This window comes from Chrysemys picta, chromosome 20 (genome assembly GCF_011386835.1).
Source record: "Chrysemys picta bellii isolate R12L10 chromosome 20, ASM1138683v2, whole genome shotgun sequence".
Lineage (NCBI taxonomy): Eukaryota > Metazoa > Chordata > Testudines > Emydidae > Chrysemys > Chrysemys picta.
The window spans coordinates 8,450,350-8,476,337 of record NC_088810.1 but is presented as its reverse complement, the minus strand read 5'-3'; the positions used below and the strand labels follow the sequence as shown (position 1 = coordinate 8,476,337).

The 25,988-nt window shown below is 50.4% G+C and overlaps 1 protein-coding gene across 1 annotated transcript in view; it reads left to right on the top strand.

Moving 5' to 3' along the window:
- Positions 1 to 25,988, top strand: part of LOC101941189 (IgGFc-binding protein-like) — a 98,409-nt gene that overhangs the window by 7,708 nt on the left and 64,713 nt on the right. The window contains 13 exon segments of the mRNA XM_065574663.1: positions 5,476 to 6,699; positions 6,988 to 7,328; positions 8,135 to 8,708; positions 10,650 to 11,248; positions 15,316 to 15,883; positions 16,627 to 17,216; positions 17,730 to 18,303; positions 18,573 to 18,772; positions 19,178 to 19,319; positions 19,953 to 20,284; positions 21,301 to 21,874; positions 23,056 to 23,654; positions 25,146 to 25,710. Coding sequence (XP_065430735.1) covers positions 5,476 to 6,699; positions 6,988 to 7,328; positions 8,135 to 8,708; positions 10,650 to 11,248; positions 15,316 to 15,883; positions 16,627 to 17,216; positions 17,730 to 18,303; positions 18,573 to 18,772; positions 19,178 to 19,319; positions 19,953 to 20,284; positions 21,301 to 21,874; positions 23,056 to 23,654; positions 25,146 to 25,710 — 6,882 coding nt within the window.

Below are 25,988 nucleotides of genomic sequence, written 5' to 3'. Positions count from 1 at the left end.
TCCATTTCCCCTTGTGCACAAGGTCCTGCTCAAGATACGCAGGGACAGGGCGCGCGTGACTCTGGAGGCTCTGGCGTGGTCCAGGCAGCATTGGTACACCACGCTGTTGGAACTGTCCGTGGACGCTCCTGTCCTGTTGCCTCTTCTTCCTGACCTGCTCACTCAGGATCACAGTTGCCTCTGTCATCCCGACCTGCAGTCTCTCCACCTCATGGCATGGATGCTGCATGGCTGAACCCTTCAGAGCGTCTGTGTTTGGAATCCATACAACAAGTGCTGCTGGGCAGCAGGAAGCCCTCCACTCGAGCCACATATCTGGCGAAGTGGAAGTGGTTTTCGTGTTGGTGCGGCCAGTGCCGCACACCCTCTCTCCGGGCACTGGTGCCTCTCATTTTGGAGTACCCCCTGGACCTGAAGCTGTAAGGCCTGGCGGCGTCCTCTGTGAAGGTTCACCTCGCGGCCATCTCAGCCTTTCACCTGGGCATGTCTGGCCGCTCTGTCTTTGCCAATCTGATGGTTGGTCATTTCCTCAAGGGCTTAGACCAGCTCTACCCTCAGGGCTGGCAGCTGGTCCCCATGTGGGACCTTAACCTGGTCCTTTCAAGACTCATGGGGCCTGTGACGGGGCAGCCACCCCACACTAACCCCAGCAGTGCCAGACAAGTAGCTCTGTCGGCAGAAGTTTCACCCCGCTCGTACTGGGCATGCTCCAAATGCTCAGGGAGTATAAAAAGAGGGAACTCAGTTCAGTCTGGGCGGGCGGCCACAGGAGAAGCACCTATAGGGAGAGCTCTGGTAGAGGACCAGCCCGCACTCTTGAAGCTACCGGGAACGGAGGCCTCTCCAGGCCGGTGCGAAGCCCCACTGCAGGAGGAACCACAGGAGGCAACCCACCCCGAGACTGGTGGAGAACCAGGGGACCCGTGGGAGACCTCAACGGCTGAGCTGGTAGGAAGCGACCCGGGGGGGAGTGACAGACTGGTATCTCGGCCCCGGTAAGCCTCAGCGTGTTTCGGTAGGACCCCACTGCTGAGTCAGTAACAAGGTCCTACTGTCCTGTCACGAGGGCTAATTCCCTGGACTCTGGCCACTAGGCCGTGCTGCCCTGTGATGAGGGCTAATTCCCTGGACTCTGGCCACTAGGCCGTGCTGCCCTGTGACGAGGGCTAATTCCCTGGATTCTGACCCCTAGGCCGTGCTGCCCTGTGATGAGGGCTAACTCTGTGGGCTCTGGCCACTAGGCCGTGCTGCCCTGTGACTCGGGGGTTAAACCCGCACATGGCCCCCGTTCGAGCCACTGGCCACATGCTTCCTCCTATATCTCTCTTGGAAGACGGCTTTCCTTGTCGCTATCATGTCGGCGAGGCATGTCTCCGAGCTGAGGGCCCTTACCTCAGAACCGCCTGACACGGTCTTCCATAAGTATAAGGTGCAGCTTCGACCTCACCCGGCCTTTCTTCTCAAGGTGGTGTCGGCCTTCCACACCAGCCGGGACATTTTCCTGCCAGTTTTTTACCCTAAACTGCATGCCGGTCCCTGGGAACAGTGGCTGCACTCCCTCCATGTCCGCAGGTCCCTTGCCTTCTACATCGAGAGCACAAAGCCGTTCAGGAAGTAGACCCAGCCTTTCGTTGCGGTGGCAGACCAGACGAAAGGCCTCCTGGTCTCCTCTCAATGGATCTCTTCATGGATTACGTCCTGCATCCGCCCTTGCTATGAGCTGGCCGGTGTACTGACCCCAGCTCTCACCGCTCACTCCACTAGTGCTCAGGCCTCGTCAGCGGCATTTCTGGCCCAGGTGCCGATCCCGGAGATCTGCAGAGCAGCGACTTGATCCTCAGTGCATACTTTCGCCTCACACTATGCCATTGTCTGGCACGCAGCGTTTGGTAGAGCGGTACTGCAGTCCACGTTACCAGAGCTCTTTAAATCCCCGCCACGGAAGCCGGTGCGGTCCAGCAGGGCGTACTGACTCTTGCCGGTACGCCGTACCGGACCGCACCGGCTTACTTTCACCTCTGCATCCCCTACAACTTGAGTCTGATCAACTCAGCATAGTTTTGCCAAATAAAGGAACCTGAATAATGAAATCCAGAATCAAACTGAGTGATTTGGATCCCAGAGAACTGGATGAAGTGTTCTCCCAGAACTGGACAAGGTGTTCTGGATAAGCCAAGTAGAAAAGGTCTTGGAGGGAATCCCAAGAATGAGATTTTTTAAAATGAAGATGATAGAGTGTGTTTTGGACTGTCTTTTCATTTTTGAACCCCCACCCTCCCTGTGTGTGTGCGAGACACTGACAATGCTGCTGGCTCTCACAGATGTACAATGACATACGGGGTTTTGACCCTGCTGCAGAACCTCTTGCTAAAGGACCCGATAAAAAGCAAAGTGCTCAGATCTGTATAAAGTGCCACCAGACTGTGCTGAGCTCACAGATTCTCCCTGACCCCTCAAAATGCCAATTAACTAATGCTGTACTCCTCCTCTAGCCCCACATCTGCCACCCCACATCCTGTTTTGACAATTTCACAACAAAAACAATCTGTTTCTTTCATTTCAAATGTTTCAGAGTAGCAGCCGTGTTAGTCTGTATCCGCAAAAAGAAGAACAGGAGGACTTGTGGCACCTTAGAGACTAACAAATTTATTAGAGCATAAGCTTTCGTGGACTACAGCCCACTTCTTCGGATGCATATATATTCTATATGCATCCGAAGAAGTGGGCTGTAGTCCACGAAAGCTTATGCTCTAATAAATTTGTTAGTCTCTAAGGTGCCACAAGTCCTCCTGTTCTTCTTTTTTCATTTCAAAGTGACTTTTTGTTTTGACCTGTAAATTTACTTATTCTAAAACTATGTGAAAAAAAGATCAAAATTGGAATGAAAAGTTTTGAAATGATCAGTTCAAAATGTTTCAGTTGATTCAAACTGAGAAAAATTTCAGAGTTTTGGTTTGCAAAAATTTTCAGCATTCCACATTTCATTCCAATTTGGAATGGGAAAAAAATTAGAAATATTGAAAATTCTCAATGGGAATATCATTTCCTATCCAGTCCTTATCATCAAAGTGCTTTATAAAGCGGGTCATTATCATGATTCCCATTTTACACTTGTGGAAATTAAGGCACAGAAAGGGGAAGTGCTTTGCCTACAGTCACCCAGCAAGCCAAGGTCAGACCTGTGAACAGAAACCATGTCTTATGAATCCCAGTGCCCAATTTTAGCCACAATACTACACTGCCCCTAAGCACCATTCAAAGTTGCACAGGTGTCTTCAGACAGTTAAATAGTCAAGCTGGCTTACAGTTTTTTAAATTAAAAGGATTCTTATTTAAAATGGCCTTTTTAAAATAACTTTTGCAAAACTGATGGGTTTCCCCACCTTGAAATTTTTTGTTTTTTTGAAAAATGTAAATAGAAACCATAAATAAAAATGTGGCCTGTTGGTTTTTCTATTTTTTTTTCTTTTTTAATTTTTTTTCATCTTCCTTTTTAGCCTTCTTGTGCTCAGTCATGTCTATGCAGGGCCGGCTCCAGGGTTTTTGCCGCCCCAAGCGGCAAAAAAAAAAAAAAAGCCGCGATCCCGATCTGCAGCGGCAATTCGGCGGGAGGTCCTTCACTCCGAGCGGGAGTGAGGGACTGTCCGCCGAATTGCCGCCGAATAGCTGGACGTGCCGCCCCTCTCCAGAGTGGCCGCCCCAAGCACCTGCTTGGCACCTGGTGCCTGGAGCCGGCCCTGTGTCTATGTTTGGTCTTCTTCTTCCTCTTCTTATCTATGGTAATTCATTCCTTTTTTATTTGGTTTTCTTCTTTGATTGAAATTCTTAATACTTTTTGTTCTTCTTTCTCAATTTTCTTCAAGTTGGATTTTTTCCATGCTCATTCTTCTTCCATCTTCTTTATTCTCAATCTTTTTCTTCAAGTTTGGATTTCTTCATGTTTCTTCTTCATACTGGTCCATCTTCTTCATGCTCAATCTTCTTCTGCTGTGTTCTTTTGTTCAATATTATTATTCAAGTCTGGATTTCTTCATGCTCATTCTTCTGTCTTCATGCTCAGTTTTCTTCACTTTGGGATTTCTTTGTGTTCATGTAACCCACACACCTCCTGGGTGTGGTGTTCTGTCCCATCTAGTGGCACCGAGACCACTTAGAGAGAGAGAAAATTAGTCTGCTCTACAGCCTTAGCTAACAGCCAGTTGGCTTTTAGCTCATGCTGTAGAGCAGTGGTCCCCAGCACGGTGCCCGCGGGTGCCATGGCGCCTGCCAGGGCATTTATGTATGCCTGCCTAGTGCCCAGCAGGGGAGAGAAGCCGCAGCCCCACACCTGCCAGGGACAGAGAACTCCGGGGCTGCAGGCTGCGGGCGCCGGTGTTCTCTGTCCCCAGCAGGCACGGGGCCCGCCTAGTGCCCGGCAGGAGAGAGAAGCTGCGCCCCATGCCTGCTGGGGACAGAGTACTCTGGGGCTGCGGGCGCCGGTGTTCTCTGCCCTTGCGGCTTCTCTCTGGCTTCTCTCTTCTCTCTGGATTCAAATATTATGTAATATTAAATATGATGTTTTTTGTATAATTTAATGTACAAATACAAAATAAGCCTTGAAAAATTGTTGGCACCCGTCACACTCTTCTGAAAACATGAATGTGCTACTGGCCACAAAAAGGTTGGGGACCACTGCTGTAGAGGCTCATGCCCTAACCTCCAAAGGTCCCCAGTTCGACCCCCGCCCACCAATGTCTGTCAGCATTGCACTCACTTTTCATCTTGTTCTAGCTTCTTCTTGCTCAACCTTTTCTCTCATTAATGCTCAGTCATTCTTCTCCATCACTTTTGAGTTTCTTCATGTTTGGGTCTCATCTTCTTGGTTTTCTGGTCTTCCTCACATTTGGTCTTCCTTGTGTTTGTTGGCACTTCTTTGTAGTCTTCTTCTTTGTGTTCATATTCAGTGGTTCTGGTTTTTCAAATTCAGGCATCTCTGCAATGGTTGATTTGCTTTCTTCGTTTTTCACATTTAACCTTCTTCATATTTTTCTTCTACCTTTATTAGATCCTTGTATTTGCTCTTCTTCATGATAGATCTTCTTTTCCATGGTTTCAGAGTAGCAGCATCTGAAGAAGTGGGCTGTAGCCCCTGAAAGCTTATGCTCTAATACATTTGTTAGTCTCTAAGGTGCCACAAGTACTCCTGTTCTTTTTGCTTCTTTTCCATGTTCTCCCTTTTCCAGGAGGAGAGTGATAGTCTAATGGTTAAAGCAGAAGCGTCTGGGAATCAGGACTTCTCATTTCTACTTTTAAATCTGGAAGGAAAGTGGGATTTAGGGTTGAACTAAGAGGACTCCAGAGTTCTATTCCCACTGACTAGTATCTCTTGCTTAGAGCAGTGAATCTGGAAGTTGGGACACTTGGGTTCTTTTCCCAGCTGTGATTTGGTGTGGAGTTTCTGATCTTCTTTCTTAACCCACAATCTGTTACTTTCAGGTCTTTGCAGAGCAAGTTTCCATGGGAAAGAATTCCTTACGGTCTTCATGCAAAACTATGTCCAAAATGTCAGAGCAGATTGCAAGCTGTTCATCACTGGTTACCATGCCTCCACTATGGTTACTGTGACGGTGAACAAGAGTACGTTCCGGAGAGTGACACTTGTTGGAGAAGGACAGACGGTGACCGTGCAGATCCCAGCCTCGGTAGAGATGTTTGGGAGCCAAATATTTGATAGCAGCATCCTGATTCAGGCTGACAAAGACATCTCTGTCCTGTCAGTTAACTCAAAACCCAATTCCATCGATACCACTGTAGTGTATCCCATTGAGAAGTTGGGTACTGTATATTACGTTGTAACTCCCCCTGGCAAACATGCAGGCAGCTACAAAGAGTTTGCTATCGTAGCAGGGCAAGTTCCCACTACAGTTGATATTTACTTGAAAGGGGGTGTAATGTTCAACCGGTGGATGTATGCTGCTGGGAGCAAACTCACTGTTACCCTCGCTCCCTACCAAGCCTTGCAACTGCAAAGCTCTGCGAATTTATCTGGCACCAAAATCGAGTCTCGGGAACATGTGGCCGTCTTGACTGGGCACAGCTGTGCTGAACAAAACACCTTTTGTGATCACGCTTTCGAGCAGCTCCTGCCCGTCTCCAGCTGGGGCAGCACATACATCGTCCCTCCTCTGTCCTTCCAGAACAAGTATGACATTGCGTACATCGTCGCCTCTCAAAACACGCGCATTGACTATCAGTCAGGGCCCACACGAGCTTCCCGCAACATATTGGCCGGCCAGGTTGTTGAATTTGAAGTCCAAGTCTCTCACCCACTTTACATCTCTGCTAGTGCCGGCATCCAGGTTCTTCTCTACTTCACTGGTTCTAAAAATGGGAAATCCACATATGACCCGTTCCTCATCAACATCCCACCCGTCACAAACTACTGCCAGTCCTACCACATTGATGGGGTGAAGGATTTTGAGAACTATGTGCTGATCATAGTCAAGAGCTCAGAGTCCAGCAGGATCATCTCTGATCAGAGAGCCATAGGAAATGTCCAGTGGAGGCAGATCCCTGGCACGGAGTATTCTTGGGGAGAGTACAACTTCGGCACAAATATTAGTACACTTTCCATACAGCACCCCACCTCTCCCTTTGGTCTGCTGAGCTTTGGAGGGAACAATCACGTTGGATATGGCTCAGCTGGCCTTTGTGCACGCAGTAAGTAATTTTTGTGTTTCTATAATTCCCAGGCAATAAGTAATTTTTGTGCTTGTTTAATATCCAGGCAACACTCCACCCCCCAAGAACTGCATAGGATGGGAAATGACAACAAATATACACAAAGAGGCTGTACACTGCTTGAGATCCAGTTCCTTTGTTACAAGGCCCCCTCACCCTGCACAGAGATACTTAGTGGCTGAAAAATGGAGTGCAAACAAACAAATCATCCTGCCAGTCCATGGCATACGTGAGTTCTTGTATAACTGGCTGGTTGAATCTTTCTAGGTAACCCGACCCTGTCCTGCAGCTCTGTTCAGTGCAGGAAGAAAGAGACGTGTCAGATTGTAGATGGCCGCCCGGAGTGTGTGGCTGAGTCAGAATCCACCTGCTGGGCTCAGGGAGACCCACATTATCACACCTTCGATGGGCGGAATTTCGACTTCATGGGCACCTGCACCTACACCATCGCCAAGACCTGTGGCTCAGACTCAACTCTCCCGTCGTTCAGTGTCAAGGCCAAGAACGACAACAGGGGCAACACGCGTGTTTCCTATGTTGGTTATGTGACGGTTGAAGTCTATAATGTCACTGTCTCAGTGGTCAGAGATGAGACTGGATTTGTGAGGGTAAGAGAGCAATGTGAATAGATACTGATACTTTGTTTTCTGCTTATGTTTTAAGGGTAGATTTGGTAATGCTAACATAAAATCGCATTTGCTAGAGGCAGCTGCTGGAAAGTTTTACTACAGAGATTCACACTTCTACTTTAGATCTGAACAACAACTCACTGCTATTCCAGCCTCCCTTCCCCTTCATCTATACTTCTCCTTCCTCACTTCCCCTTCATCTCTGCCAGTGCCCCTCAGTCCTGACCTACAGCCCCCCGCTACTCCGGCTCTGGGCTCTCCTCACACAAAGTGGTGCCAGTGTCTCTCAATCTCAATTCACAGTTCCCCAGAAACTCCAGCCCTGGGCTCCCCAAATACACACAGATCTGCTGGTGGTCATCAATCCAGCCCCCCCAGTCTCCTCCCCCCACACTATCCCAGCCCTAGGCTACCCCCACAGCCCCACATACATACAGCTTTACTATCCCAGCTCTGGGATCCCCTCCCTCTCACAATTCTGCTCATGTAACTCTCTACCTCTGACTTCAGCAGAGCGTGACATGCTACATGGTGGCTTTATATAGAAAAATCTGTGTCTGAGATTTCCAAGGATGACTTGGGTATGTAACTACATTGCAATTAATGGGAGTTGTGTGGCTAAATCCCCTAGCTAACCTTGCAAATCTCAACCTATTATTATTTATTATTTGTACTGCAGTGCCACATAGCAGCCTCAGTGCAGGGTCAGTAAGTCCTTCACTGTGCCAGATTCCTTTGGGTAATGCACCCAAAACAATGTCTGTTTCTTGTGGTTCCTTTCCCAGGTGAATGACCAGCGCTCCCGCCTCCCCATCTCCCTGCTCGAGGGGAAGCTGAAGGTGTATCAGAGTGGAGGTTCTGTGGTCATTGAGACTGACTTTTCCCTGAGGGTCTCCTATGACTGGAAGAGCTACCTGGTGGTGAAGATCTCCAGCAGCTTCTCGGAGAGCGTGTGCGGCCTGTGTGGCAACTACAACGGGAAACCTGGGGATGACTTTGCCACCCCCACGGGGGCACTAGCTGCCAGCCCCGTTGAGTTCGGGAAGAGCTGGAAGGTGGAGGATGGGGACAGGTTCTGCTGGGACGACTGCCACGGGGAATGCAAGAGCTGCTCCCCAGAGCTGGTCAGCAGGTTCAAAGCTGAGCCCTTCTGTGGCTGGATCACCAAAGAGGGGAGTGGCCCCTTCAGCCGGTGCCACGCCGTGATCGACCCCAAAATCTACCTGGACAACTGCGTCTATGACTTGTGCATGAATGATGGCCGCAAGGAGATGCTGTGCTGGGCGCTGACAACCTACGCTGATGCCTGCCGGAGAGAGGGGGTGGCCATCTCCGAGTGGAGGATATCCACAGGGTGCTGTGAGTATACCCAGGGTGACAAAGAGATGCTGGCTCATGACCTTCAGGCAACAGGTTTTAGTAGCAGAGTTTGAAGCCAATGGCAAAATGGGAACAGGTCCCCCAAGAGGTCTAAAGTGATTTGTAAAACTGAGTGTAAATATCATGGAGACGCTGAGATATCATGGATGTGGTAGGACTGCACAGATAGATGTTTAAGGGGCTTTGGAACATCACAATGAGAATTGATCTCTCTGTATGAAACCTCAGTGGTCCCCAGTTGGCTTCTTTTGAATCTCTGTCTTCTTTTAATACTTGTGCTGTTTGTTAGGTACCTATAAACTATTTCCCTGGTGGAAATCGGCATCATTTCTTTGATTTCAGCAGAGGTTCTGGCCTCACTCTTGGCTGTTGGGGGAATTTGAAAAATGGCCAATGCAAATAATGTAAAGAAGCGGGGACTGAATAAGAAGGAAACAGTCAAAGGTGTGCCTGTGCGTAGCTTGGCTAACTGATGGCTCAGGCCAGGCCTATGCCTGAAACATTTGCCAGTATAATAATGGCAGTTACGACTGTGATTCTTTGTAACATTTTTATACTGGCAAAAAAACCTAGCGTAGACGCAATTACACTGGCAAACATAGGACTGGAAGGGACCTCTCGGATCATCGCGTTCAGTCCTTCCTATTGCAGCCATCCCATCATACAATCCCGTTCATAATTTTATCAAGCTCCATCTTCAAATTAGGTAGGTCCTTTACCCAACTGCTCCTATTGCAAATCTGTTCCAGAACTTCACTCTGCTCTGATGGTAAGAAACCTTCTCATTTCAAGTGTAAACTCTCATGGCCAGTTTAGCCTCCTTTGTTCTTGTGCCAATGTTGTCCTTTCGTTAAAATACCTTTTCTCCCTCGATGTATTTATGGAGAGCAATCACATCATAGGCACCGACTTCCTGAGTTCCCTGAGGGTTCTTGACCCCCCTCTCCACCCCAGGCCCTGCCCCCACTCCACCCCTTCCCCCAAACCTCCACCCTGCCCTGCCTCTTTCTGCCCCTGTTTCTCCCCCTCCTCCATAGCACCTCCTGCATGCCGCTGAAGAGCTGATCACCGGCGGGCGGGAGGGACTGGGTGGAGGGGGAGGAGCTGATCGATGGGGCTGCCAGTGGGTGCTGAGCACCCACTATTTTTTTCCCCTGGATGCTCCAGCCCTGGAGCACCCATGGAGTCAGCACCTACTCCTCTCCTTTGCTAGGTTAAATAAGCGAAGCTCTTTTAGTCTACTCTCTCAAAATAGGCCCTCCCTTCCCCATATCATCCGACTAGCCCTTCACTACACCTACCCTAGTCTGATTTGATTTTCTTCAACACGGGTGACCACAGCTGGACACAGGACCCAGCAAAGACCTTTTGCCATTATAGCTTAATTCATTTGGGGAAATGGTATGAGCTATAGCAGCATAAAAACTCTTTTGCTGGTATAAGCAGTATCCCGCCTAGGGGAGTTTGCTGGTCTAGGTACACTAGCATACCCTTTCTCATGTAGACTAGGCATAAGCACTGGATGAGACAACCCTCTCAGAGGATCTGAAGAGTGAGGAAGTGGGTAGGGGAAATGTTCAAGGTACTCCCAGTGGGTATATCTAACAGTAATGGGACAAGACGGAGCAAAGGGGAAATGATGAAGTCTATCAGCCTACAGAATTATCTTCTCCAGTGGATGGGTGGGAGCCCCATTACTTCAGTCTTTTAAAGGTAAACTGGACAAAGCCATGGACTGAAGGTGATGGGGGCTGTAACATCTCTAGGTCTATGGGTCAGAGCTCACTGTAGGTTCAGGAGTATCATTAGGGGCTGCTATGATGCAGAATTTCCAGCTGGGCTCCTCAGACCTGTGCCAAACTGTTTAATGCTACAGGGAGCAATATTCCCAGTGACCTCAGTGTCCTGTTCTTTTGACAGCTCTGCCCTGCCCAGAGAACAGCCAGTATAAGGCTTGCGGCTCTCCATGTCCTGCCACCTGCAATGACCAAGTGGCCCCTAACAACTGCTCTTCGCCCTGCGTGGAGACCTGCCAGTGCAATGAGGGCTTCGTGCTGGATGCTGGAAAATGCATCCCCAAGGCTGGATGTGGGTGCGAGTTCCAGGGGCGTCTGTATGCTCCCAGAGAGCAATTCTGGGGGGACAACACCTGCACCAGACGGTGCCTCTGTGACCCCCAAACCAGGCAAGTGAGCTGCCAGGCCACGGGGTGCAGGACTGGGGAGCAGTGCCGGGTGGAGAATGGCATCCAGAACTGCTACCCCATCAGCTACGGAACCTGCTCAGCTTCGGGGGATCCTCACTACATCAGCTTTGACGGGAAGAAGTTTGACTTCCAGGGCACCTGCCTGTATCAGTTCGCCGGGATGTGCATCAAAAGCCAGGACCTGGTGGATTTCCAGGTCCTAGTTCAGAACGACTATCGGGGCAGCCAAGTTGTGTCCTTCACCAAAGTTGTGCAGGTCAAAGTCTATGAGGTCGACATTGTGATCAGCAGGGAAAACCCTGGCAGAGTCATGGTGAGTTTATCAAACCTTTCTGCCCTTTCCTGGTCAGTCGTCAGACCTGTCTTCCTTTGCCATGTTTAGCCACCGAAACTTTTTCTTTCTTTCCTGTGGTCAGTCATCCTTCTTTTCTTCTTTCCTGAGTTCGCTCATTTTACCTTTTCTTTTACCCAGGACACTGTGATTAGATGTTTAATTCAACCACATTTTTAACACACACTGAAATTGCCAATGTATGTTTTGGACTTGAGGTGGCTAACGGTTTTCATATCAAAACGTTTTTGGTAAAAAGTGCAGGTTTGGCGAAACGAAAACACTTTGTGAGCTTGTGTCAGTTTCACCAAATTGTTTCAATTGGAAAGAACCCTAAAAAAAAAATCCAAACCAATCAAATGTTCCATTTTGACATTTTAAAACATAAATTCAGTTCAAAATGACTTTTAATTTCAAATTTTCCTTTATGATAGTTTTAGAAATAAAATTAAACACAAGACCTGTTTGAAATTCAACCAAAACATTTTGTTTTGGGTCAAATGGAAAGTTTAGTCCCATCCCATCACCCTCCCTCCCTCCCCCCATTTGCTTTTTCATTCACTGAACATTTTGGAACCTTTCATTTTGGTTCAATGTGATTTTTGTTTTGTTTTGTTTTTTTGGTTTTTGTTTTTGGAATTGCCAGCAAACTGAAAAACCCGTTATTCTCCCAGCTAGAATTTGGAGTTGTCTGAAGCTGCATCCAGCTAGGACATGCCCACATCTGCCTCTCTCTCAGTTCTAGGGTTGCCAACTTCCTTATTTCTGAAAACTGGACCCTTTTCCCCATCTCTTCCCCCGAGGCGCCATCCCCCATTTGCTCCTCTTTCCCGCCTCCCCCCGTCACTCACTGCTCTCCCCCCTCAACTCCAGGGTGAGCAGCTCCAAAGGACTTGCAAACCCCACCTCCAGCGGGCTGCCTGGTAGTGCAGGTCAGAAGAGCGCTGTAGCCACCCAGGAGCAGCTCCCCTGAACTAGGGGGCAGCCCTCCTGCACGGCAGCCTCCCACCTCTCTCTGCGCTGCCTGCCCAGCAGCCCCCTTCCTTGCCCGCTCGAGCCCTTCCAATTGGGTTACCAACTTTCTAATTGCACAAAACTGAACACCCTTGCCCTGCCCCCTGTCCTGCTCCTTCCCTGAGCCCTGCCTCGTCTCTTCTCTGAGGCCCTGCCCCCACTCACTCCAGCCCCCATCCCTCCGTCACTTGCTCTCCCCTACGCTCACTCACTTTCACTGGGCTGGGGCAGGGGGTAGGGGTGCGGGAGGGGGTGAGGGCAACAGCTAGGGGTGAGGGTTCTGGGATAGGGCCAGAAATGAGGGGTTCAGGGTGCAGGAGGGCGCTCTGGGCTGGGGCAGGGGGTAGGGGTGCGGGAGGGGCTGAGGGCTCCAGTTGGGGGTGTGGGCTGTGGGGTGGGGCTGGTGATGAGGGGTTTGGAATGTGGGAGGTAGCTCAGGGCTGGGGTAGGGCATTAGAGTGTGGGAGGGGGTGCGGGCTCTGGGAGGGTGTTTGGGTGTGGGAGAGGGTTCTGACCTGGGGCAGGGGTTCGGGATGTGCTCTCCAGCCAGGTGGCACTTACCTTGGGTGGCTCCCGGTTGGTGGCTCAGCAAGGCTAAGGCAGGCTCGCTGCCTGCCCTGGCTCCGCGCTGCTCCTGCAGGTGGCCGGCATGTCCACTTTTCGACTGGATTTTCTGGTTGAAAATGGGACATTTGGATAGGGTTACCATATTTCAACAATCAAAAAAGAGGACGGGAGGAGCCCCGCCCTAGCCCCGCCCCTGTCCTGTCCTAGCCCCGCCCCTGCCCCTTCCACTCCCTCCCACTTCCTGCCCCCTCAGAACCCCCAACCCTCCCCCCCACTCCTTGTCCCCTGACTGCCCCCCAGGACTCCACCCCCTCCCTAAGCCTCCCTGCCTCTTGTCCCCTGACTGCCCCCTCCTGAGACCTTCCCCACATCCTAACTGGCCCCCTAGGACCCTATCCCCTACCTGTCCCCTGACTGCCCCAACCCTTATCCACACCCCCACCCCCTGACAGCCCCCCCCCCAGAACTCCTGACCCACCTAAACCCCTCTGCTCCCTGTCCCCTGACTGCCCCCTCCTGGGACCCCTGCTCCTAACTGCCCTCCAGAACCCCACCCCCTACCTAAGCCTCCCTGTTCCTTATCCCCTAACTGCCCCTTCCTAAGACCCCTCTCCCTAACTGCCCCCCAGGACCCTACCTCCTACCTGTACCCTGACTGCCCAAAACCTTATCCACCCCCCCCAGAAAGCCCCCCCGAACTCCCGACCCCCCCCCCGCTCCTTGTCCCCTAACTGCCCCCTCCTGAGACCCCCCCACCTGTACCCTGACTGCCCAAAACCTTACACCCCCAACCCCCAGACAGCCCCCCCGAACTCCTGACCCATCCAACCCTCCCCCTGCTCCCTGTCTCTTGACTACCCCCCCCCGAGAAACTCCCTGCCCCAGAACCTCCCTGCTGCTTCTCTCCGCAGCAGGGGAGGAGAGCAGGGTCGGAGCTCCAGACTGCGGAGGCCCGATGCGAACGGCCGGCCGGCCATCTGCGAATGCAGGGAGGGAGGGGGAGGGAGAGAGAGGAGGGGAGTGGTGTCAAGTTTCAGGAGAGAGGAGGGGGAAGTGAAGGAAGGGCTCTGGCTGCCAGAGCCCCGAGCGAGTGGCACAATCCGGCCCGGCTGCCCTGTAAGCCGCGCACGCTCTGTATGGGGGGAAGTCCGGACATTGACAAATTCCCCCCGGACGCTATTTTTAACAAAAAAGCCGGACATGTCCGGGGGAATCCGGACGAATGGTAACCCTACATTTGGCAATCCTGTTCAGTTTGCCCAGCTCAGATGTAATTTCATGTAGATAATCAGCTGAACCTTACTTTTGGCATTGCTACTATACAAATAAAGCCTTCTCCGTGTATGTCTGCATGGCAAGTGGAGCTGAGTGAAATGTGGACTGTGAACCACAGAGGAAGTTTAGATCTTTCCAAATTGTGTTTTCATCCCAAAATGGGGTAAAAAGTTGAAATGTCGAAATATTACATTTTAATATGTTCAAGTGAATGAAATATTTCAAGCAACTCAAACAGAAATGTTCTGATCAAGCTTGTTGGGCCACATTTCAAGATTAAATTGTATTTTCCTATTGCCTGATAGGAGCTGTAGTTGTTGACACCATTTTCTACTTGGGGATGATATCTCCCATAATACAACCAGAGTCATGTGATACCCATGATGCTCCAAGGAGCGGAAATCTATTACAGGGAGTTGTAGTCCTCCAGGGAGTCCAGCCCATAGGAGAGAATGAGGACTAGAACTACAACTCCCATAAGGCAAGGTACAATAGGGAAAAGAAGCTAATTTCTTTTTAATTGACTCAAAATGAAACATTCCAGTTCAGGTCGAATTGACCCAAAATGAATATTTCATTTGGGTTTTCTTGTCAGGAAAATAGATTTTTTTTTCAGGAAATCAAAATTTTCTGACTGCATTTTCTGCTGCAAAAATCATTCTGATGGAGAATTCTGACCAGCTTTTGCAAGTTATTTCTCCTCAGATTCATTAGCTTCTTCCTTTTCTATGGTCATTTGTCAGCCTTTCTGTGTTTCTTCTCTTTTTGTGTTTAGTTGACATCACTTTCTTTCTTTGGCATTTTGTCATTGTACCCCTAAGCTCTTATTCTTCTATCGACCGTCATCGGTGATTGTGCATTGCGCTTCATTTGGGAGGACGTTTGTATTGGCAATTTTAATCAGTCACCCTGCTGACAAACGTTCCCAAATTTAAAATGTTTGGTTTTGGAATCAATAAAATTTCATTTTCAAAAACTACTTAATCTCCAAATGGAAACATAGTTAAAAAGAGTTTTTTAAAAAAGGAAAATAAAAAATAAAGAGAATGAAAATGAAATCAAAATTCACCATTTGGGTTTTGTTTTCAACCAGCTCTACCTGTAAAGTTCTTTAGAGGGGCAGGGTTCTGCAGGGTCAAAGTTGCTTGCTCAGTGTCAGACCATTCTCACTGATCCTTTGGCATTGATCCCAGGTGAACAACGTGCTGATCAACCTACCATATAGCACCAACGACAGCAAGATCTCCATATACCGGAGGGGGCAGGAAGCAGTGATCCAGACTGACTTCGGTCTCACCGTCGCCTTTGACTGGCAGGGCCGGATCACTGTCACTGCTCCAAGCACCTACGCTGGAGCCGTGTGCGGTCTCTGTGGGAACTTCAACGGGGACAAGGGAGATGAGTTGACCACAAGGGGCGGCACATTGGCCCCAAACCCAACGGCCTTTGGGCAGAGTTGGAAAGTGAAGGATATCCCCGGCTGTGTGGAGGTTGCCAAGGACGAGTGCTCAGATCTAGCAGCTGTTGAGAGACGCCAAAGAGGAATGAATGGGGAGTGTGGAATGCTCCTAGACAAGAGCGGCCCCTTCCGAGAGTGTCACAGCAAAGTCGACCCCGAGGGCTACTTCCAAGACTGCGTGTACGACTATTGCTCATTCAAAGGCCAACAAGCTGTGACATGCCAGCTTATCACCAGCTATACCTCAGCCTGCCATGCTGCTGGGGTGACTATATATGCCTGGAGGACCAACTCCTTCTGCAGTAAGTGGAAGCAGCTTGGGACCATCTTCTGGGATGAAAGTTATGTACGAGGGAAAGAAAACAGGGTCTTTGCTCAAGGGAAAGACAAGTTGGTTGGTGTTCAAGGAAGGGGATATGAGATGTTTCTGCCCTAGGGGGTGCGGACTCTGATCCAGCCCCAGGGTAGGGGGACTGGCCAGGTCAGGGTGGGCATGGGAGATGATATGGGGCTTTTCCCCTCTAGGGGGCACCAGCTCTGATCTGACCCCAAGACAGGGGACCTGACTGGCTCAGGGGCAGGGAATTGGAATTCAGGGCCTGTTGCCTAAGGGTGCGAATTCCAATCCAGGCCCTGCCTGGGGGCGAGAAGTTGACTCAGTGTGGGTTGTTCAGGGAATGGGATATGGGACCTGTATTTCATGAGCATGTGAATCTCATGCAGGTCCTTACTGTACAAATGAGCCTGTCACAGAGCTCACGGTAATAACTGGAACTAAATACCCCTGAGTTGCCAGTGTCAGAAGGGGTCAAGAGCTGAACGGACCATGGAGACCGGACTCTCCTCTGACAAGGGGTCCAACAACAACATACTGGCAAGGCACAGTATGAAGGAAGCTTGCCTGGCAGCTTCCCATACTGCACCCAACAGACTCCATTCTCCAGGGCTGTCATCAGGCTCCCTTCTCCAGCCCTTACATCGTTACATAGTTCAGACTCCATCTAGTTTCCTTTTATGGGATGCTAACGTCTTGTTTCAATGACAGGTCTCTCCTGTGCCCAAAACAGCCACTACGAGGTCTGTGCCCGGGGCTGCCAGTCGACCTGCAGCAGCCTCTACGCCCCAGTTCAGTGCTCGTCCCAGTGCTGGGAAGGCTGCGTGTGTGATGAGGGCTTTGTGCTCAGCGGTGATGAGTGCGTCCCTATATCCCAGTGTGGATGTGTCTACCTGGGATTGTATTATAAGGCTGGGGAGACCTTCCACCCAACGTGCCAGGAGCAGTGTGTGTGCCAGGCCAGCGGAGACGTGGTGTGTAAGGGGTTGACCTGCCGCCCTTATGAGGAGTGCAAGCTGGTGAATGGCATCCGGAAATGCCAGCCTGTCGGATCCGCAACATGCTCCGCAGCCGGGGACCCCCACTACCTCTCCTTCGATGGGGTCGCCTTCGATTTCCAAGGCACCTGCACCTACATCCTGGCCAAGACCTGCACCAACACCGGGAACCTGACGTCCTTCTCCGTGAAGGTGGAGAATGTGCCCTGGGGCAATGGGAAGGTGTCTGTCACCAAGCTGGTGTCCGTGGAGGTCTACGGGCTCACGCTCACCCTGCTGCAGAACAAGAAGGGGCTTGTCATGGTAAGTCCTGCTCAAGATGATCCTATGGATTTGAAACCGGCCAAGGGGCAGCCCCAGTGATGTGGCAATGCAAGAGGCACTTGTCTCACAGGTCAGTCATTAGAATTAACTCTCTGGGAGACCCCAACTGAGATCAAAGACTGAGTGTGTGATCCTGACCTCATTGACACCAGTGTAAATCCAGAGGCCTCACACTGAAAAAAGTGAACAATGGATTTTGAATGGTACAAGTGACACCAGAATCCAGTCCTCACCCCATTGCAGTGAGTGGATGATTGCAGATTAACCCCAGGGAACCTAGATCAGAATCCAGACCTGACCCTGTTACACTGAAAGAAGTGACTCTGGTTTTACCTTGGGATCAGTGAGATGAGAATCTGGCCCTAACTTAATTGAGTTCAGTGCAGTCACTATAGATTTGCCCAGGTGTCACTGAGACCCTGTCTTGTGCCCATAGCCAACCCCAATAGCATCCACTCCCCCGGCTCACAGGGAATGCTCCGTCTCTTCCAGGTGGACGGGGTGTCCCACAACCTCCCTGTGGTCGTGGCCAATGGGCAGCTCCAAGCATATCAGCATGGCGGGAACGTGCTGGTGCAAACGGACTTCGGCCTCACCGTGAGCTATGACCTGGTTTACCACGCCAGAGTCACCATCCCAGGGAACTACCAGAGCCAGATGTGCGGCCTGTGCGGGAACTACAACGGGCGTCGGGATGACGAGTTCCTGCTCCCCGATGGAAGGGCGGCCCCTAACGTGGCAGCGTTCGGTTCTGCCTGGAAAGTCCCGATCCCGGGGGCTGCCTGTGAGGATGGATGCGCCGGGAACAACTGCCCGGTCTGTGAGGAGAGGAAGAAGGATGTCTTCAAACAGCGCAACTACTGCGGGCTGCTCACGGCCCCCGATGGCCCCTTCGCCGCCTGCCACAGCACAGTCAGCCCCACTGTGTATTTCAACAACTGCCTGTATGATCTGTGCCTGGGCAACGGGGACTCCCAGGTCCTGTGCCAGAGCATCCACAGCTACGTGACGGCCTGCCAGGATGCCGGGGCCCCCATCCAGCCCTGGAGGAGCGCCTCCTTCTGTCGTAAGTGCCGTGATGCTGGTGTAGCACAAGGGCCTGTCCCACTCGCTCCCCTCCCTCTGGGGGGCGGGGACAGCGATTCTAGGTATCTCATTCCAGGCCTCTGGGCTTCTTCAGAGACTCCTTTGGGTGGGAACCAACAACTTCATGTTCCGTTATAAAGGTGACCTGGTCCTTTCGTCACTGTTAGATTCTCCTCTCCTTCATGTCTGTCCCTCTAAGCTGCAGGGTGAGATCTCTCCAGCCATCAATTACTTCTCTCTCTGCTTTAGCTCTGAGCTGTCCGGCCAACAGTCACTACGAGGTGTGCGCCGACCTCTGAACCACCACCTGTGCCAGGATCACTGACGCCAGGAAGTGCCCAGACACCTGCGCCGAAGGCTGCCAGTGCGATGATGGCTTCCTCTTCGATGGCCAGGGCTGCGTGGCTCTGCAGAGCTGTGGGTGCTTCAAGAAGGGGATATATTACAAGGTACTGCCCCCTGCTGGGGTATTAACTCCCATCTGTTCGCTTCCTCCACGCCCTCTTGTCATCAGCCATGTTGGATCAGACCGTTGTCACTTGCCAATGGCAATACATGAATCTCTGTAGAAAGGTGAAAGGCACTAATGGCGCAAGGCTGGTTCCATGAACCTTGTCTCTGGAAGGGCAGTGGAGTCTAGGGGTTAGAGCAGGGAGCTGGAAGTCAGGACTCCTCTGTTCTCTCCCTGCTCTGGGAAGGCAGTGGTGCCTAGTAGAGTAGAGCGGGTGCGGGCTGGGAGATGAGCCACTCCATTCTAGTCCCAGATATGGCCTCCACGTAACTGAACATCTCCGCATGGGAAAAACTACATTTGCCCTGGGCTACATTGTGTTATTTTCCCTTTTTTCAAATAGCCTAATGAGACAGTTCTGACCAACAAGTGCCAGCAAAACTGCACCTGCATTCCTGCCCAAGGGGTGAACTGTGAAGCCCACAGCTGCGCCAGCGATGAAACCTGTCAGATCAGAGATGGAGTCATGCAATGCATCAACAAAGGTGAAAGAGAGTGCAAGAGTTAAAGAAGAAGAGAGGTGATCGTAGAGACAGAGAGTCATTAGAGCAGACTCAATGGAGTCAGAACAGTTGAGGAGCGGGCGCAGAGTAGAGTTTCCATCCTTAGATCTAGGAAGAGAGCGGGGTCTGGTGGTTAGAGCAGGGGTCTGTGATCCAGGACTCCTGGGTTCTATTCACTGCTCTACTCCTGCAGTTCCCAGGTTATATAGTAGGTTCTCTGGGTTGGAGCTGTTGGGTTGGGAGTCAGGATATGTCAAATCAAGTCATTGATTCTCTCCTGGGCTTTGGACCAGGCACTTCACTGTCAAGAGGCAGAGAAAAGTATCCTCTGGGCCTGCTGCTTTGGTCAAATGTTGAGGTCTTACTCTACCTATTTACTTAATCCTACTCGGGCAGAGCTTCTACAGGAGCCGAAGAAATTTCTTCTTCATCATCCAGTGAGCAGGGATATGTGGATTTGGTCTCTGGCCTGTAGGACACCATCTCTGGTTGGCCCCTCTTCCGAATGGCTTTGATGGGCCAACGGGTTCTGGTGGGTAACTGGGCCTGTGCTGAACCGAGCTCCCCTGCCCCCTAGCCCTCATTCACGGACTGCTGGGATTTCTCTCCTTTCAGATCCCTGCAAAGTCCTGACATGTCGGGCCAAGGAGACGTGCAAGATCGAGAACGGCCATGCGAAGTGTGTTCCCGATTTCATTGGAACCTGCTGGGGCTGGGGGGACCCGCACTATCACAGCTTTGACGGGCTGAACTTCAATTTCCAGGGCACCTGCACCTACACCCTGGCCAAGTACTGCGGGACCGACCCCACCCTGGTGCCCTTCACCATCGATGAGAAGAACGACAACAGGGGGGGCAACCAGGCTGTCTCCTATGTGCGTCTGACCAACATCTACGTCTACGGGTACAACATCTCCATCCACAAGAAGGAAGTTGGGAAAATCAGAGTGAGTACGAAGTGCCAAAATGATCAGAAAGTTTACATTTAGAATAAAAATATCTCCCTATCTATCCATCCATCCGCATACACATCAATCCATTTCTCAATCCATCACTAGACACATCTGCTTTTTCTCCATCTATCCATCCACCCATCCTCATACACATCTCTCTCTCTCTCTTTCTCTCTCTGTCTCCTGGTAGAAGACTAATTTTTTTGGTGGGAAAATTTCAACATCTTTTTTCTTCCATTCATGCAAAATGGGCCAATATTCTTATTTATTTCTTTTTCAAGAATTTCTGCTGAATCAGGACCTTCATTTTGAAATAGATATATAAAAAAAATATTTAGAAATCTTTGAAGAGAAATTTTTCCGGATTATCATTAAAAAAATCCCCTTTTTGTGATCTCAAAGTGGCCATGAAAAGAAACAAGATCAAAAATGACAACATTCCAAAAGTGAACTGAACAAGCGGCCTCCCAATCACCCAAGTGCCCCCAGTCTCCCCATGTCGCGGGGTACCTACAGGCCACACAGGCTCACTGGTTCCTGTGCTCTTTCCACAACACTTCCTTTCTCTGGTTTTGTACTGCCGCCCATCACCATAAGATCCAATTACCCTCGACGTAACATATATTGACAAGAGTAAACTCCCTGCTCAAATCCAGGGAGCTTCTGGCTTTTCTCCTCTTTTTGTGGTAGAGAAATCTCTACTTGACATAGGATTTTGTGGTGAGTTGGGCGGGTTTCAAGCTGTGAGTATCATTGTTGTTATGGTGGAGAAGCTTTATTAAAGGGGAGGGTCTTCCAGCATTTCCTGAGGTTGGTCAGACTCTGGATTTATCTAATCTGCACTGGGAATTCATTCCACGGCCAGATCCCCGGCCAGAGAACATTTTATCCCTGAGGACTCAAGTGCTTAATTCTGGGCTTTCTAATCTGTATTGTCCCAGAGGAGCAGAACTCTTGTATTAGCTGAGATGAAAAGAGAAATAACCATTGGTTTTTCCTCCTATCTCTAGATCAATGACGTGACCACCAGCTTGCCGGTGACCCTTGAAGACGGTAAAATCAAGCTCTACCAGAGCGGTCTCAATGCTATCCTGCAGACAGACTTTGGTCTGCAGGTGTCGTATGACTGGAATTGGCACCTGATCATCACCCTCCCCAGCAGCTATTATGGGGCCATGGGCGGCCTTTGTGGGAACTTCAACCAAAACCATGGAGATGACATGACGTCACCCAACGGCACCAGAGTCTCCTCCATCGTGGAATGGGCCAGGAGCTGGAAAGTCAAAGACCGGGACCCCTTCTGCTGGGATGATTGCAAAGGGAAATGCCCAACGTGCGATGAGAACAAGCAGAAGATCTACGGGGGCGACGAATACTGTGGTTTGATCAGCAAAGCACCGGGAGGGCCCTTCAGAGAATGTCACCCCAAAGTGAGCCCAGAGGACATTTTCGACAGCTGCATCTACGACGTGTGTCTGAACGGGGGAGCCAAGAACATCCTGTGCCAGGCGCTGGAGGCCTACGCAGCCATCTGCAAGAAACAGGGCGTCACCGTCTATGACTGGAGGACACCGTCCGGCTGTGGTGAGCTCTGTGCTTTGCTTTCTTTATTGACAAAAGCAGCAGTTAGACTAGACTTACTCTGCTGCTTGAGGAGATGGCCAGTGGGCTGAGCGTCAGGGCAGACATCAGGCCTAGATACTGCACCTTGGCAACTAGACCCCATGGGGATATGGGCCTGAGAAATCCCTGTAATAGACTAGCTAGATGGAGACTGGATGGACACATGGCTTTCCTAGATTAGATTAGAGAAAGGGAGCGACTCAATATATTAAGAGAATGGATTAGATGGATAGGGAGATGAAATAGATTTAATAGTTGGGTAGATCAATTAAATGCATTGGAAGATTAAATATCTTCAACTGAGGATAAGTGAATAAAATGGATAGAGAGATTAAATGGATGTAATAGATGGATAGATAGGTTCGATGGATAGTGAGAGAAAGAGATTTAATGGATGGATAGATGGATTAGGTGCATGGGGAGATAAAGTCCATTAGAGGTGAAGATTGGTAGATTAGATGCTGAGACGGATGGATAATTAAATGGATTAGGTAATAGATTAGACAGATATAGATACTCCTGGATGTACATGTCAATTATATGGAGGCAATGAACATTTTATTACAATCTAAAGTAAAGAAAATCTCACTTCCTCACTTCAAATAAGGGGTGATCAACATTGTGTAAGAGGGATGTAACTGATGAACAGAAGAGAGGGATGGATTTGGTGGGTGGACTGGATGGAAGAGAGGGATGGATCAGAAAGCGATGGAAAGATGAGACCCATCTGAAATACTACCTGGACATACAGGTGCACACCCCAGTAGGATCTCCTTAGCCTTTCCACTTCCACGGTACCTGTGCTGCATCCTAGGCCATCTGGTGTGGTTGGGGCTTTCAGATGAGGCCTTGACAAGTGAGGTCTAGTCTGCTCTGGGTGCACTTTGCAGATCTTCTTGGATTTTCTATAAGAAGAGAGGATTTCCCTGCTCTCCCAGCTAGCAAACACCCTTGCCCAGTAGGGCTGTTCCCCGTGCTGTGCTCCAGAGGTGGCCTTAGTGTGGCTGCTTGTACATCGGCCTGTGATATAGAGGATGCTGATTGCACATTAGAATTTGTCTCTGGCTCTTGCTGCATCTAAGCAGGTGTTTTTAGTTCATTTCCTGTGTTGTTAAATCTCCCCCTCTCTAACCCCCTCCTAGTCCTGCCCTGCCCTGAGAACAGCCACTACGAGGCCTGTGGGAACGCCTGCCCAGCCAGCTGCTCCGACCGAACTGCCCCCTCCTCCTGCCGGGAGCCCTGCGTGGAGACCTGCCAGTGTGACAATGGTTATGTCCTGAGTGCTGGCCAGTGCGTCCCCGTGGGGAGCTGCGGATGTGACTACAATGGCCGCTACTACCAACCCAACGAGGAGTTCTGGGCCGATGAGAACTGCCGCTCTCGGTGCAGGTGTGACCCCAGCCTGGGCATGGTGCTTTGCCAGGAGACCAGCTGCAAGACCAGCGAGAGATGCGCCGTGATCAACGGGGTCCGTGGCTGCTACCCAATCAGCTACTCCACCTGCACGGCCTCCGGGGACCCTCACTACACCACCTTTGACGGGAAAAAGTACGATTTCATGGGCACCTGCATCTACCAGCTGGCTGGGGTCTGCTCCGAGGACCCCACGCTCGCCCCGTTCAGCGTCAAGGTGGAGAATAACAACCGCGGCAGCAAGGCCGTGTCCTACACCAAAACGGTGACCTTGGAGGTCTACGGCAGAAACATCACTGTCAGCCAGCAATATCCCCGCAAGATCAAGGTAGGGACGGAGAGCCACAGGGCTACTCGGGGAGCTGTGAGCAGGAACTCTTGCTGTTCATAAAGAACAGGAGTACTTGTGGCACCTTAGAGATTGACAAATTTATTTGAGCATAAGCTTTCGTGGGTTACAGCCCACTTCGTCCGATGCATAGAATGGAACATATATTGTGGAGATATATATACATACAGAGAACGTGAAAAGGTGGGAGTTGCCATACCAACTCTAAGAGGCTAATTAATTAAGAGATTAAACTTTTGTAGTGATAATCAAGATAGCCCATTACAGACAGTTTGACAAGAACGTATGAGGATACTTAACATGGGGAAATAGATTCAATGTGTTTAATGGCTCAGCCATTCCCAGTCTCTATTCAAGCCTAAATTGATGGTATCTAATTTGCATATTAATTGAAGTTCAGCAGTTTCTCATTGGAGTCTGTTTTTGAAGCTTTTCTGTTGCAGAATTGCCACCTTTCAGGTGCCACCAGACTCCTTGTTCTTTTTATAGATACAGACTAACACGGCTACCCCCTGATACTTGACACCTTTCAGTCTGTCACTGAGTGGTTAGAGAGGTTGAAGTGTTCTCCCACTGGTTTTTGAATGTTCTGATTCCTGATGTCAGATTTGTGTCCACTTATTCTTTTGCGTAGAGACTGTCCGGTTTGGCCAATGTTCTCCTGTTCTTTTGCGGATACAGACTAACACAGCTGCTGCTCTGAACTCTTGCTATTGCTACGTTGCCCCTGATTTCTCTCCCCCTTGTAGAAATGAGATCTGCGTCCATTGTACCCTGAGCTGGTGGTGGGTGTGTGGGAAGTAACTGAGTGCCTCTGTGTGAATATATACAGCAGGATTTTCTCCCCCCAAGAAGTGCCGTTATGCCAGTGTAACTCCTGTGCATTCAGCTGACTCACTCATTTAGCTGGGGAAGTGGCCTCGTTAACTTCAATGGAGTTATGTTTGATTGACACCAGCTGGCCCTGTTAAATAACATCCCTAAAACCTTCTTCCACTAAGATATTTGACCCTGAATTCTGTTGTGCTAATGCCCTTTACACTGCTCTGACCGTGTACAGTTGGGGTAAATTGCATTTACACTGTCAAGGGGTGTGAAAGAGTCTTAGTGTAACTGGGAATTCAGACTTTGACCAGTGCGGACACATCTGCTCCAGATGGATAGCAGCTTTGTGGACCTATCCTTCTACGCTGCTCTCAGCACCAGATTCCCCTCCCCTCCCAGAACTAGGAGTATGACCCAAGAGTCCTGACTCCCAGCCCCCTTGCTCTCACTTATTTCACTGCCCTTGAAGAACCACGAATAGAACATAGGAGTCCTGATTCCCAGCCCTCCCTCTTCTACCCCTGTAGACACCACTATTGTCTCAGAGCTGGGTATAGAATCCACAAGTCCTGCATCCCCATCCTCTGCCCCCTCCTGGCGGTGTTCATTCAAAATGAAGCACCGGCCCTGCCACATCTGTTCCAGGTGGATGGAGTCTTCATGGACCTGCCTTTCTACCATGAGGAGAAGCTACAGGCCTACGTCAGTGGATCCCACATCGCCATCAAGACCGCCTTCGACCTGAGGGTGACCTTCGACGGGAGCAGCGTGGTCCGGGTCACTGTTCCCAACACCTACACCAACACCCTCTGCGGCCTCTGTGGCAACAACAACCAAAGTGCCGGTGACGACCTGACCATGAGGGACGGGAGCCAGGCAGCCAACGCCATCCAGTTCGCAGAGAGCTGGAAGGTGGGGGAGGTCCCTGGATGCTTGCCCAGTTGTACCAAGGACTGCCCAGTCTGCAGTGAGGCTCAGAAAAAACCCTACAAGGGAGATCGGTACTGCGGGGTCATCACCAGAGGGGACGGGCCATTCAGAGAGTGCCACGGGGCCATCGACCCAGCCTCTTTCTTCGACGACTGCATCTTTGACGCATGCCAGTACAAGGGTCACCGTGACGCTCTCTGCAGTGCAATCAGTGCCTACGTGACGGCCTGCCAGGCCAAGGGCATTGAGATAGGGCAGTGGAGATCAGCCTCATTCTGCAGTGAGTGTTGCTAATTCACTTCGCTTTATGTGTGCATGTGCAGCGCCCTCTACAGGGTGGGCTCAGAATGGCTCAGCCATGTGTCACTGGCCCTATAGAGCTATCATCTTGCAGTAGTTTTCCTCCAATGTCACTGACAGTAAGGGTCACCTCCTCGGCTCTGCTTTAACTTTATTCTGTATTAACATAATCCTGTCCCCTCGCCAGCAGCTTTCTCCCAGGGGGTTGGAAACACTTTGCAAACACAGTTCATCCTTCCCATCAGGGTGCAGGAAAAC